The following is a 12,569-nucleotide window of genomic DNA, read 5'->3' on the forward strand; positions in this document are numbered from 1 at the left end:
CTTTTTTCACCATGTTTACAGCAATTAGAATATTTTGCCCGGTTGATATTTCACGTCCCACCAGCAGGTGGTAGCATCATTCCCAGCAGATTACTGAGAAGTCAGTGCTTATCTGCATTAATGAGGTAACTCTTCCCGCCAAGCAGAATCCAATCGTACCGTGGCTTGTCAGTTTCATATGTAGGATCATTTCAGAGACAGCAAAGGGAATTCAAAGCCAGTTTCTCATCATCATCAGCCACATTAGCAGACTCTTACCTGTGACAGTGAGGGTTGAAGTGGAGGTACGAGGGAACTTCCCTGCATCGTATGCAATAATTCTCAAATGGTACTGTCCAATCTGCTCACGATCCAGGACTGCCGTGGAGGTGAGGACGCCAGTGGAGGTGTTCAGGTAGAAGTCGAGGCGCGGCATTCCCATCTGTAACGCCATTGTAATCAATCCGTTCTTGTCCTCGTCCGGGTCCTCCACCTGGATCTAGAGCAGAAAGAGAAAGACCCAGAGATGAACACAGGAGGTTACTGAAAGGCTACTTCACAATGGATGGTAAGAAGGGAGATGATAGAAATATAATACATGAATATAGTCTCGTATTTTACCCTAAAAACTGAGGATCCAATGGACAGTCCCTCTGGAACTTCAGCCACAAAGGGCAGGTTGAGGAAGGTTGGGTCATTGTCATTGAGATCCAGCAGGTTGACAAACACTGTGGTACTCGCTGATGCATGCAGTGGAGGGGTGCCATCTAAAGGGGGCGCCAGAGAACATGTAAAGACACACACATATACCCACCTCGCGTACACATACACACACAACCCAAACCTCACGGTCAAAGAGGTTTATTAGCCACAGTAAAAAGTTTCATGGTCAACATAAAACTTGAGGAATGAGGTTTGAAGAAAGAGGCTAATCGGTCAGATCGGCTCTATTGAGGATGATTTACAGCTATTTAAACTCGCTTACAGGTGGTTTAGGTGTTTCATGAATCAGGCAAATTTATACAGTGGAAGTCAAATACAAGTGCAAGCTGACATCCCACTACATACATACACACTACTCACTGTCAACAGCTGAGATGATAATGGTCCTCATGAGTGCTGTGTCCCTGGGGTTGGAGCTTTCCCTGTCCAGGGTTACCCCACTAGTGCGGATCTTCCCTGTGCTTCTGCTGATGGTGTAGAAGGGGTTTGCTGGACTGATACTGTACATCACTGTCCCATTTTCCCCATTGTCAGGGTCAAATGCCAACACCTGCACATGGGAGAGTCAGGAAAACAACTTTCTGAAACTCTTAACAACCCCCCAACACTAGGTATGTTTTCCATTCCCTATGTATAACAATCCTCTAGTTATACTGTGTGGTTAAATGAGAGTGTGTTCAGGAGGTGAACTTTAAGACATCGGGACAGGAAGGATTAAAGATATCGGGAGAAAAGAGTAAAGGAATGAGGAAATGAATCAGCGAGGGAAAAAGAATTACAGTAATCGTAATGGTATTAGTAATAAGAACATCCCCATCCCACCCCCAGAGCATCTTCACACAGCCCCGTTCCAACTGTTCCAACACCTCAGTCAGCAAAAAGAAAAATGTTCACGTCTCTTTTCTGACACAAAGTGGCGATGGGTGATGAATGCGTGAAGCCAGGAGCCCAGCTAAAACACTGGCTGATTCTTAAAGAGCTGATCAATTATTCAGTGCACTGACTAAAAACTCTGGAAACTGGTTAATTGGTCATTAGAGGAACAAAGGTTTTGCAGGTATTTAATAATTAAGGGGACATGGTAGGCAGGCGTCTCAGAGGCCCATTGATTAGCAACTGCACAGACAAAGGTAGGTGATATAAGATGCGTGAAAGTGTCGAGCCTTCTCCAGTTCAAGCAATCAATTCTGGCCTGAGCAGAGCACATTAAAAGATGGTGAGCAAATACTTTAGCCTCGTCTTTTGAACTGTGGCCCTGGTCTGACTGCAGAGTGGCAGAAAAGAAAATACTGCATTGAAATGAGTTATTAGAGGAGGCTCACTGTATGTGTAGGCGCTGAATGTAAAAGGCTGCAGTAGTGATGGTGGGGTGGGATGATCCTTGCACTGGGCACAGCGACCAAATTCATCGGCTCGCTGGACACCTCCAGGAGGACTTAGCAGGTGGCCTCTTGTCACCATGGAAACACTGGTTGGGCCGGGGCTACATTTGGGCCAGTTACAGGACGGTGAGTCTGGGTGGTCCGATTTATTGAAAAATGTCTGGACGGGCAGCAGTGTCTGTCCACCGAGCACGGAGTCACATACAGTATGCATCGCATCACTGGATGAATGAACTCTGAGGGATAGCTACAAGACTGCAGGGGTACATGGGAAATGTAGCAACGCTTTAGGAGCACAACTCGTGTATCTTTCACTTCACTTTCCTGACCATTTCTCCATTCCACTCTCTTGCTCTGCTGGATGGGTTCTCGCTTCCTTTTCAGCCTAGCAGCTAAATAATTTCCTATGCGTATGACTGCAGGCTACATTTTAATTAGCAATCGGACTCCCTTAATTACACTCACTGACGACTCTTTAATTAATGGACAATCAGGGCTTAATTAACAACAACACATTGCCAAAGACACTGGGACGATGAGAGACTTTGGGGTAATATTAGAGTGTTTACTTAACGATGACCTACGCAGTGATGGCAATTCGTCCATCAACAGAGGAGGACTCCGCATGCAGATGCATCCTTCGACATGTACTGTTTTTCATCTGCAGTATGCCGCCCAATGAAGACGGTTGTGTTACAACAATGTTCAATCTTCACACTTTTAATACTCTCCTCTAAAACCAAGTTTTTATGAAAACACACTTTTTGCCTGACTTCAGTTTGCAAAGTCAGAAATGAATTCCTTACGTTTCACCAACTGTCCATTCTACTCAGAGTAAAACAAATACAAATCATCATTCCTGTGTGTTCATTTGTGTTCAAACATTATCATTTAGTTACCATCAGCTCGTGCAACATTTACATTTACCAGGTTGTTTAGGTGTACTCACAGAGATAACGTCAGTGTTCATTGGACTCATCTCCACTACGTTGGTTAGGTATGGCTCGTCTCTCCACACAGGGGAATTGTCATTGATGTCCAGGATGGTGATGTTCACCTAAACAAAGTGGGAGTGAGGGGAATTAAGGTAAATGAGCTATTTTTGGTGTCAGTTAAGAGAGAGACCTTTCATAGCAGCGCATCAAAGTGCAGTATATACGAACAAAAGAATAGCATTTTATCCCAAATGAGCATTGATTAAACAGTGGAGAGGACACTGGTTTGTTCTGCGGGCTGTGGAAAGACAATGGCTGTAATGTGGTTACCGTGGCAATGCCAGTCTTTTGCTGAGGTCCCACCCCTCCATCCACAGCTCTGACTATCAGGATGTACTCTGCTTTCACCTCTCGGTCCAGCAGGGCCGTGGTGGTGATCTCTCCTAAACACACATAGAAACAGATCAACGTTATAAAAAATAAATACATTAAAGAGCAACAACCAGGACAACTCAGTGAAGGCCACACGTGTTTCAAGGCAACTCCCATGTCAGGATGAAAGGATAAAGTCAAAATAAAACTCAAATGCAAAAATTTGCCACCAAGTAAAGAGCTTAAGAAAGAAAGAGAAAAAATATATTGCAGGAAAAGATCTGTATCAAGTTCAGGCCAAGTATGAACTGACTGCAAAATTATCTCAAGAAATTCAAATTTAAAATGGAATGAGACCTTTAAAATCTGTCTTGATTACAAGTATACTTTCAGAAAAAACTCACAGTTTTACATGGGCCCACACACACACACACACACACACACACACACACACACACACACACACACACACACACACACACACACACACACCTGAGCGCGAGTTGAGACGGAACTGAGAGGAGCCCTCCAGGGAGTAGATGAGTGAGGCTTGGCCATATTCCCGGGAGGCGTCCAAATCAGTAGCATTCACAAGCAGCACAGTCGCCCCTGTGGAGGACAGGGAGGGATGAAGGGAGTGAGACAGAAAGAAAGTTGCAACTCATGGAGTGGGATAAAAAGAAGTGAACTTGAGTCATGGGGAAAATATGTGAAGACTAGTAAGGAGAGAGAGACAAGTTGCAGAGTTGTGAAATGGCATTCAGAGAGCTAATTTCTTCACCGCCCCCATCCTCAGCTCAACTGATGCCATGGCACTGAGTGGGTTTATGGATTAGTGGATTATCAGCTTGTTTGGCACAGACTATACTTGGCACAAGCCTGATCAATACCAAGGCTGACAGGGGGATGAGAGGCTAGCCAGAGCCGCAGGGCTAGCCCTGAGCGCGGCCTTGCAGCCCACGCCTTAGGCCCCCAGTTCGAGGCCAAGCACTTTAGCAATAGTCCCCTAAACCTCAGCCACGGCCCAAGCCGCTCAGCTGTGTGCTCAGCTATGTGCTCCTTTAAAGCGGGTCCGAGACACAGAGAGTGGCCAGCGTCCGCTAGAGCTCAGAGAGAGAAAGGGGCGGTCAGACATTTCATTTCCCTCCAGCGACTGGAAACTAATCTATTGTCTGGGATAAAAGAGTTTTCTGAATGTATGCATGACAATGAATAGAGCAGCCAGTGATTTTGCCGTGAATAGTCAATATCCTGCATTTTGACGGAGCATTTTAAAAACATTATGCAAAATCATAACAAATAAAATAGTAGAGGAGGCTGCCAGAGGAATCATTTCAAATAAAGCATTAAAAAAAAAACATACCCCCAAGAAAGCAGCGCTATTTGTTGAATATGCTAATGGTAAGGCAATTCAAGTAAGAGGCGGCTGTATGTGCTACACATGGTGTTCGAGCTGTTTGGAGTGTTTGAGTGCAGTGTTGGTTTTAACCCAGAAAATGCATTCTAGCAGCTAAACTGTAACCCCACATGCATAAAGTGACTCACCGGCAATAATGTTCTCTGGGATTTTAACGATGTAGGACTGCTTGCTGAACTCCGGTGGGTTGTCATTTTCATCCTGGAGGAGGTAAACATCGACAGCAGCTCAAATCAATGTGCCAAACAATGAGAACATGCAAATGTGCTTCAAAACGCTGCCATCACACATAAACACTGAGATTAACATAATTGAGAATTAAGACATAGAGGAGCACAAAATGTTTTTAATAGTAAAACCATAGTAGTAGTATCGCTTAGGACTACACTGAAATTCTCTAAGAATGTCTTAGTCGTGCTGGCTTCTGTTTCTGTCATCTAATCAGGTACTATGTTACATTTGATCAATAAAGTAAACGCAATAAACTAAACCAACGATCCTAGCCAGGCAGTGCGTTGTAGTTAATTGCATTCTTTGCTTTAGAACTGCAGGAGTGAGGCAAAACTGGACTTGGACAAGAAGTGAACTAATGCAAAAGCTGAGGCAGATATTAAAAAGAAGACACATTTGCAATAATCAATGAGAAAGTTGTTCCAAACATTATTAACAATGGCATTCCTTAAAACAAAGAGTAATCAAGACCTGTAATTTGACAGGAATTAATGACTACAACAGGGACCAGCTCCCACAGTCTCACAGACTTTCTCAGAGCATTTACATCTCTCACAACCTCCCACTCATCGAATTAGACTGTTTCACACCAGCACATCCAGTTGTGTGGCTATTCGCAGAGAGGCTCCCCACTGTGTGAGAACGGCCGGGAAATGTTAACACTTTAACAACAGTCACTGGCACCATTATATCTATCTGGGCTCTGTGTTACACTGGTGTGAAGCATTGTGTGTGCGTGATGCTGCTAGCTGCTGATAAACCTCTGTGGTGTGAGTCACGACACTGTGGAGGACAGAGAGAGAGAGAGAGAGAGACACAGAGAGATATAGAAGGAATACAGAACTGTGAACATCTCTCCCTGTTGGTTTTTTGCATTCCAACACAATATTTCTCCCTCATGTATAGATATGTGTATACTGTTCTTGCATAGAATATTCAAGAATACTCCAGCTGGATTCATCCATTCTACTCTGTCGTTTCTTCTTTTATGTCTAAAAGTTGCTTGTATAATGGATGTCTATCAGGGGAAATGAGCTTAAGAGCCAGCAAAGATACTGTTTATGACTTCTGGATGCTCATTATATTTTTACTCCTGCATTTATAGTATCTTAGCAAAGATCAACATTCATGTTTATTATTTAAAAAACAGAAAAATAAAGACAAAAAGTTATAAAATGATAACACCTGGCATTGTTTGTTATACAGAGTAGTCAGCAGTACATGATGTACAGCACATTCATATTACAAATGGTTGAGATGAATTCCATCAGGACCTTGTCATACAAGCAGAGAGAGAACAGAACAATACCATACATTGTAGATCCTAATATTTTTTTCATATTCTACTATGGGCTACACTTCTTCTAAAGCCTTAATGTTAGAGCCCTAAATAAGCCTGACAGAGGTGGCAAAATGACACATTATGGCGATATAGAGAGGTATGAGATAGAAACATGTTACAAACATGCGTCATATGTTTGAATTGAAAAGCTGTGTACACAAACAAAACATCGGGGTCGTATTGAACAAGCGGACACGGTCTCCTCACAGCCTAAGTCATCTGACAAAAGCAACACGGTCAGCCCAGAGTTAAGAAAGCCACAGAGAGCACAGGGAACCTGATCTGTAACAGACATGGATCACAGGGTTTGCAATGCCTTAGTGTAGAAAACATGGAAAGGCATTCAATGAAACCATGTGACAGGAGACTGCCCGTGCATGACATCATGACATGGTCCTTTTATACATTATTTTTTCATGTTTTTTTTCTTAAATATATTACAACTTCTGTGATCTACTGCGTGTGCAAGTATGTGGCTGTGACTTTCTCCAGTGCCTTGAAATAAGACTTCTAGTGATAAGACTGACAAAAGCAAGTGAACTGGAAGCTCAGATAGCTGCACAGACTGTGATAAAACTGCAAACAAAGCTGTAGGCAGACATGGATCAAAAGGTACTCCGAATAATTCACACGGTGAAATCCAATATGTAAGTGAAGTTGAAGACGATCCACCATAAGCCGGCCGACACCTGTCACACACTGTATCAACTTCTAACTATAATGCATGGATCTGTCCGTCTGTCTGCCTGTCTGCCTGCCTCGAGAACCGCTCCTCCGATCTACTTCACACTTGGTGGGTGTATGCTTGGGACCCCATGGAGTGCATTTACGAATTGTCTGTAATAAGTGAACAGCGCTCTGTGTAGCAGTGAGGGGGTGGGGGGGGGGGGGGGGGGGGGGGGGACGTCAGGACTCTGCAGTCCAGCGTGTCGTCAGCAGTGGGCAGACAGCAGCTCATTGCAGTTCACTTTTGCTGCTGGATGCTTGATATAGCGTGCTCACGCTATATTAATGCTGGATAACTTGCAACACATTTTCTTCATTTCCCTGGAGTCAACTAGCACGAGCTATATGTGTAAATATATCTATATATATAGATATATATCTATATATATGTTCTACAGGACCATCGCCACCTGCAATTGCAACTCAACTTGTTCACGTTTTTTGCAACACTTAACTTCTACCTCTACTCATTTAATGCAAGCTCTAGTTTATAACCACGGTGGTTCTGTCAAAGCAAGCGACTAATAAGCCCATTTGGAAATATCCTCGGCTCAGTTAATTGAGAGCGAGTAACCTCGAGCTGTGTGTGTTTGTCAGGGCTGGATTCAGTGATTTGAGGGGCCTAGGCAAACACTGCTTTGCTTTACTTTTCTCTAACTGGGAGTGTTGCTATTGTGGTAGAAGAAGTACTCAAAACGTTCGGAAAGTAAAACTATTAACAATTATAGTAAAACAATTAACACCGCACAGTAAGAGTCCTACATTCAAACGTTAACTTCAAGTGAAGAGTGAAAGAAGCATTATCAGCACAATGTACTTCAATTTACTAAACGTCTGTTCAAGGTGGAGCTTTTCATTTTAATATAGCGCTTGATGGTTTAATGAATCAGAACGTATTATATTTTAATTGGTATATTTTGTGAGTAAAATCTGAATCTGCAACGTAACATAAGTAAGTAACATGCATCCCAATAAATCTACAGCTGTTTAGGGCCCTTTTCGTCGGGGGCCCCAGGTTGCCTACCTTGTCTAAAGGGTAAAGTCTGCCCCTGCCTGGTGTTTGTGTAAACCAGACTGAAGGCCTATTCCAACCCAAGGAAGAGCAGCGTTGAGTGTGAAATTGTTTGTATGAAAGGTTCTCCAGAAAGCAACACCACAGGTTTAAGCATTGAGCCCATTCTGAACAGGCCTGTTTTCAGTAGCACTGCACTAGTTTAGATGGATACAAGACAGCTTAGTCTTCATTCAGGACACATAACAGCTCCATACGTTCCTCTCCCAAGTCTCAGACACGCACATTCTTCAGTTCCATCTGAAGGGAACTTTAATAAAACGATTTCTGGAAAAAGTTTGAATGTGGGGAGGAATTTTTTCACAGGGTGTGTCTGCTGGGGCACCAGGAGAGTCATTAAATACTTTCTGAAGAAAATACCATGCTTGAAAATATATTAAAAGTGTGGATTAGAAAGATTCTCAGCTAAGAGGAAAACAAGTTTTTAACTATTTAAGTACCTTTCTGGAAGCGAAAAACAAACACATCGTCACAAAAGGAGGGAAGATGCAGGGGATTTTTGCAGAAGGGCAATGATTAAAGAGAAAAACTTTATACTGAACAGTAGTCTTGCTTACAGTGTTCACAATAACTGTAGATACAAAATAGATACCAGTGTACATGAGGAAGACTATATTACACACCAAGGTGGAGGTGAATGGATCAAATTGTAGATTGCATTTGGTTCATCAAAGACCGACTAGCAAATTCACAAAGGAATGGATCGCGTCCACTGATAGCAGCATCAATTGCAACTGAAATCCGCCCCGTCTCAAGGTCCCATTATTATTATTAGATATCTCATTGTGCTAATGATATTACAGCAAAAACCCGCCCACAAAGTTTTGCAGCTGAGCGAAAATTGCCCTTCCTTTGAGTCTGATTGCAATTATCCATGTGGCAAAGAATACATTTGGCTTTTGCACCAAGAAAACCGTAGGCAGAACAATGGTGGAGAAAAAAAACAAAACGTTTTGAGATCAAGAGCTACAGGTCCTGACAGACGAGGTGCAGAGGAATTCCTCTAACATTCAGGCAAGGAATTTAAAAGTGACAGAGAGAAAACGTTCCTGGGATTTAACATCCCAGTCTGTGCTGTTGGTTTTCTCAAAGGCACACCTGCAGACTGTATGAGAAGATGGCGTGACTTGAAGCGTCGGAGAAAAGAAAAAAATACCATTCAATGCTACCGTGATCACAGGGAAGTCTGGGCGTGATGCCTCTTATCAATGCGGTTCAGTTACCACTAACTCTCTGAAGATGATCATAATGTGACTGTGACTGCTGATCTTTTTTTTTTTGCAATGAGGCTCTTTGCACAGAAAAGGGGCAATTTTGTTCCAAATGTATGCATATTACCTGATTTAACTACTTGCAAAAAGCACAGGAGCCCCGAGATGCTTTTTGCTTGACAGGGCAGACAGAGGTGCTTTTTACCCTTTGTGGGTGCACAAAAGCCATTCAATCCTTTGTTTGAATGAGTCTTTGATGAACCACACGCACTCCCTCAACAAGCTAGTTTGACTGATTTGTTGATCATGTGACTGTTTATGATAATTGAAGCTGGTTGGATCCACCACTGGCATACTGGTAACATCTAAGTATGTAATCAAATAATTATAAAAGTCCCATTGGCTAAACATGTTGAACAGTGATGAGAAATGAGAAATGGACACATGCTCTGCTGGCTTTTGGATTCGGTCAGACTGGCCTGACCTCAGTGACCTCAGTGAAAGAACAGGAGTGACACTGGACTGGCAGCTGAGGTCCAACTCTGAAAGTGTTTTTGTTTCTCAGAGCAATAAACCAACCCCCTGATCCATGTCAGTGACATTAATCATCAAATAACAGCTGCTAGTACATTTACATCACTATCAGCAAGGACAACCCTGGAATGGTTTGAACCTACAGGGGAAACGTCTCCTCCTATTGGTGATGCTGTGCAATCAACATGAACATCATCATGTTTTACACTTAAAGCAAAACGTTTGGATGGTTGCTATATGTACAAAACCGTTTATATAGTAGGACAGGACAATACGGGACATACACTTTTTCATCTGCGTCGCATTCTCTGTCTTTAAACTGCACATTAGGCATCTCAATGCGTTTATTAAACCTTCCAACTAACGCACCAGATGCTGTCATTTGTAATGAGAACAGAAGACGAGTATTTGTTATTAATGTGGGTTGTATTTTCGACCACAGCGAGGAGGAGGCGTTTCTAATTCACAATGTACCAGCTTGTAGAAAATGCTCTCTCACAGCTTGAATATGAATGCAGACTGCTAATGTTCACATTTGGGTGATGTCCATCGGTGGATGGAAAGTGTGCTGCAGATGATGTCTATGAAAAAAAAAAGACTAATGTCCTCGCAAGGTACTGCTCTGTGTCTGCAGTTGCTGTTGGTCGCCACGTTTGGAAGAGGCACTGCTTCCTGCACGTTAAGGTGTCAAGTGATACGTTAGTGTTGTTAAAAAGCACCACTGTGTGAGAGCTTGTATGCTTGGCAGGGTTGTACTTACAATCACCTCCACTGTGACAGGGACAGTGTTGTTGAGGGCTGGGTTTCCCCCATCTTTAGCCATCACTGTCAAGTAGACCATCCCATTGGGAACTTGCTCATAGTCCAGAGGCCTAGTCACACTGATCACTGATGGAAGGAGAGGAGCAGAGAGAAGGAGGCAGATTGGGTTTTGTGCGACATGTTCTTTTTTTTTTTTTGATCTGTAGCAGCATCATAGTTTATACAAGATGTATAAACTATTCTACAACTTAAATATGTCTAAACATCCACAACACTCCTGCCCACATACATATTTTAAATGTATTTGTATGCTCCTAAAGATGAGCGTACCTGCGTAGCCCTCCACCAGGATGATGCTGAAGTAATTGGGGAAGGCCGAGGCTGAAGTGATGGTGTACGTCAGGAGGTTGTTGGGAGGAGAATCGTCATCTGTAGCCTGTGGGTGGGCAGAGAGGAGAACTTTTGAGTGAGACGCGACGACAGACAGAGTAACAGGACAGATGCTGCAGTACAGGGCTTGTGTTTATATGTGTATGTTTCCCCAGCATGGGTGCGTGTCAGTCTGTGCATATGTGTGCAGCCAGGAAGCCGTCAGTCAGTTGTTGGACAGATAAAAGCTGATTCTGGCTATTAGTGGCGCAGGCGTCAATACTGGATGAACACCAACAGAGCCAAGACAAGCTAAGCAGGCAGAGGACAGATGAAACTATACTTTGCAGGGCTAATCCACAACAACATCAACAACAATGATGACACCCCCTCATTATTCTCCAGTTGGCAGGAACTTAAACAAGAGTCCTCCGGCTGTGAGGAGAGTCTACTGGGCCTCCCTGGCATCATTAAAGGCTGGACAGGTTGTCAAAAACACTCACTTGTATCTCTCCGTAACACACATATCTCAACTCTTTGATTTGATGCCAAAGTGTTGACTAAGCAATACCTTTCTTCCCCCACAACGTCCTAAATTGGGACTTTTCTCTTCCAGACTGTCGTCCTATTATCAAATTTCAACCGACAGTTTCATATTTGGCGGTCGTTTACCACTCAGTGGTAAGAGGAGTTGGGGGCAGCAAATCAAATAGATGAGTGGCAAAGAAGTAACAAAGTAAGAAGTGTAGAGAAAATGAAAAAAATAAAATAAGGTTTAGCTGTTAGAAAGCATAAGCACTGTAGAAGGAGGCTTTGTTTGGAAAGAGAATGAAGCAAACAGCCTGTCTTTGCTTTGTCCCACACATCCTCTTCTATCTATTTCAGTCTCCCAGTATTCCAGAGTATGTGTGTATGTGTGTGTGTGTATTTGTTTCTATGTGTATAGTATAGGTTCCAGGGCAAATCGCTGACACACAGAATTGTGCAACTGGCTTCCCTGTTCCTCTCGGGCGGCGTATTAATATCAGCAGCATTTATGGTTAGCTCAGACTAATCAAACACAGTGAGCCAAGCGTTGAGCCCCGTCACCAGCTCAACTCCCACAACGTAAAGGCAAGCCGCCAAAGTGCACTGTTGCGGGGTAAGCCACTGCTGCAGCCGCTGCCTCGAGGGACTTAATAGTCTTTCTCTCCAGGGCGCAATCAAAGGAAACGCTGAGCCATTAGTTACCATTGTGCCGGTGTACCTCTGCCTTTTGTGTGGCAGTGACTGATGGCCAACACACCACACTGACCTGTTCCTCTTGGATACAGCGCACACAAACACATAACTGTATGATTATAGTAACACAGAGGAAACAAGGAAGGAAGAGCAAAAGCACAGGCTTGTGAGTCTGATTACTGGTGGTATTTGTGGGATGAGATCCTCTGTTGCAGGTGTAGTTTTTATATGAATGTACTGTAAATATGCACATACTGTATTATTGCAGGTATCTTTGTGTAAGTGCACAGTTT

General features: G+C 43.3%; 1 protein-coding gene across 1 annotated transcript in view; it reads right to left on the reverse strand.

Moving 5' to 3' along the window:
• The window catches only part of LOC137878440 (cadherin-23-like), a 106,643-nt gene that overhangs the window by 1,646 nt on the left and 92,428 nt on the right, over positions 1-12,569 (reverse strand). Inside the window, exons 15-23 of the mRNA XM_068718745.1 lie at positions 11,017-11,122; positions 10,685-10,812; positions 4,937-5,009; positions 3,884-4,000; positions 3,350-3,462; positions 3,034-3,141; positions 1,063-1,252; positions 601-746; positions 259-478 (exon numbers count right to left, since the gene is read on the reverse strand). Of these exons, the coding sequence (XP_068574846.1) occupies positions 259-478; positions 601-746; positions 1,063-1,252; positions 3,034-3,141; positions 3,350-3,462; positions 3,884-4,000; positions 4,937-5,009; positions 10,685-10,812; positions 11,017-11,122 (1,201 nt within the window). The remainder of the gene's footprint in view (positions 1-258; positions 479-600; positions 747-1,062; positions 1,253-3,033; positions 3,142-3,349; positions 3,463-3,883; positions 4,001-4,936; positions 5,010-10,684; positions 10,813-11,016; positions 11,123-12,569) is intronic.

The sequence above is a fragment of the Cebidichthys violaceus genome, unplaced genomic scaffold (genome assembly GCF_023349555.1).
Source record: "Cebidichthys violaceus isolate CVI_PGR_0920_01 unplaced genomic scaffold, fCebVio1.0.p SCAF_10, whole genome shotgun sequence".
Classification (NCBI taxonomy): domain Eukaryota; kingdom Metazoa; phylum Chordata; class Actinopteri; order Perciformes; family Stichaeidae; genus Cebidichthys; species Cebidichthys violaceus.